We start from the raw sequence: 1,693 nt of genomic DNA, 5'->3' as shown, positions 1-1,693 counted from the left end.
GTGCGTGCGTGCGTGCGTGCGTGCGTGCGTGCGTGCGTGCGTGCGTGTGTGTGCAGATTTAATGTCTGTGGTTGCTCTAACTTCCGCAAATATTGAGATATCGGGCTGTTTTTTTTTAATCGATAGAGTATCATTCAAGGAAGGTTGGTATTAAATTTGGCGATGATCGGTAAAAAGATTTTTTTTTTTAATTTTACATTTTTTAGAAATGTCCGTGGTTGCTCTAACTTCCGCAAATTTGGAGATATCGATCTATTTCTAATTTTATTATATTTTTTAGTCTTTTCTACCCCTATTTCATATATAATTTTTTAAGATTTAGTTGATTAGACTTAGCTTTATACGCGATTAACGGTCCATAATTTTGATCGCATATAAAGCTAAGTCTAATCAACCAAATTAAAAAAAGTTATATATGTAATAGGGGTAGAAAAAACCGAAGTAAAAATTGTTTTTTGAGTTTTCGATGCCATTGGTTGATTAGACCCAGCTTTATACGCGATCAATTATTACATTTTATTTATATTTTTATTTTGACCGTGACCGTGACCGATAATGTGCAAAGTGTTACTATTACAGAGTTATTAACAATTATTGTATAAGTAAATAAAACCTTTTTTAGCCTTTTATGATCTTCATTAAGTCGATATTTGTTTCAAGGGCTTGCTTTCATTTTACAGACAGGGATAAATTTTACACGAAGTGGCTGAGTAAAGCGAAGTACCAAATCAACCTGCATTCGAAGATTCTTTAAATAATCAATAGGCTCCAAGTAGAAATTGTGTACCAGAGGAGCTATCATGGCCTTCATTTCCAGCATAGCAAATCGTTGACCTACAATTTGGTACATATCGTAATCTGTTAATATAACATGGTATTATACATATCAGGATATAAAAAATATAGTTTACCGATACAGTTACGTGGACCAGCACTGAATGGTAAATACGAATAAGGATGACGATGTCGGATCTTCTCAGGCAAGAATCTATCAGGATCAAATACTTCTGGATTTGACCAAAAATTAGGATCTCTGTGGACTCCGTAAATGTTAAGATGCAAGAATGTTCCAGCAGGTACCAAATATGACTCTAAAAAGCATATCGTACAATAATTAAGATTTAAAAATAATAATTTATATAATATATATATAAGCTGTACTAAAATTTTAAAATTGAATATATACACTGAAAAAATGTCTAATAATAATCATCTTTGGTTGTAATAATCCAGGCTTGGCTAATGTTACCAAGAATTTTGGTGAAGTAGTTTTAGCTAAACGTATAGGTGATTTGCGACAAAATAATTTGGTTAATGATAACAAATAATTCTAGCAACATTTTATATGATTTAGTTAATATTGGCAGTTTGATAATTATTACCAAGTAATGATAAATGTAACAAAATTGCTTACTAAATAATTGAGTAACTGTCAGCAAAATGAACAAACCAATCAGATAAGGTTTTTTAAGACAATTTAGTACTAATTATCAAACTGTTTGTTAATTATCACTTAACTAAAGTAATTTTCACCAAACTGTTTAATAATAAGTACAACATAATTTAGTAGTTTCAACTAAACGCAAAGTTTGATTTTTTTTAATGTTTATAATTATTACAAAATGTTTTATTATTATTATTAAAAACTGTTGTTGTTAGGGTCTTTAAACAAGTCAATACGGTTACAATTGAG

At 30.1% G+C, this 1,693-nt stretch overlaps 1 protein-coding gene across 1 annotated transcript; it reads right to left on the bottom strand.

The window, feature by feature from the left end:
• Positions 1–462: 462 nt before the first annotated feature.
• On the bottom strand, positions 463–1,177 carry LOC112468091 (cytochrome P450 4C1-like; the record flags this gene model as incomplete). Its single annotated transcript, XM_025037126.1, has 2 exons — positions 463–834; positions 912–1,177. Coding segments are annotated over 2 exons (445 nt in total), but the record flags the coding sequence as incomplete, so codon positions are not given.
• Between the last annotated feature and the right edge of the window lie 516 nt (positions 1,178–1,693).

This window comes from Temnothorax curvispinosus, unplaced genomic scaffold, assembly GCF_003070985.1.
Source record: "Temnothorax curvispinosus isolate PA1 unplaced genomic scaffold, ASM307098v1 QBEX01018062.1, whole genome shotgun sequence".
NCBI classification, from domain to species: domain Eukaryota; kingdom Metazoa; phylum Arthropoda; class Insecta; order Hymenoptera; family Formicidae; genus Temnothorax; species Temnothorax curvispinosus.
The sequence above is the reverse complement of the archived record's forward strand: the minus strand, read 5'-3'. Positions and strand labels throughout refer to the sequence as shown.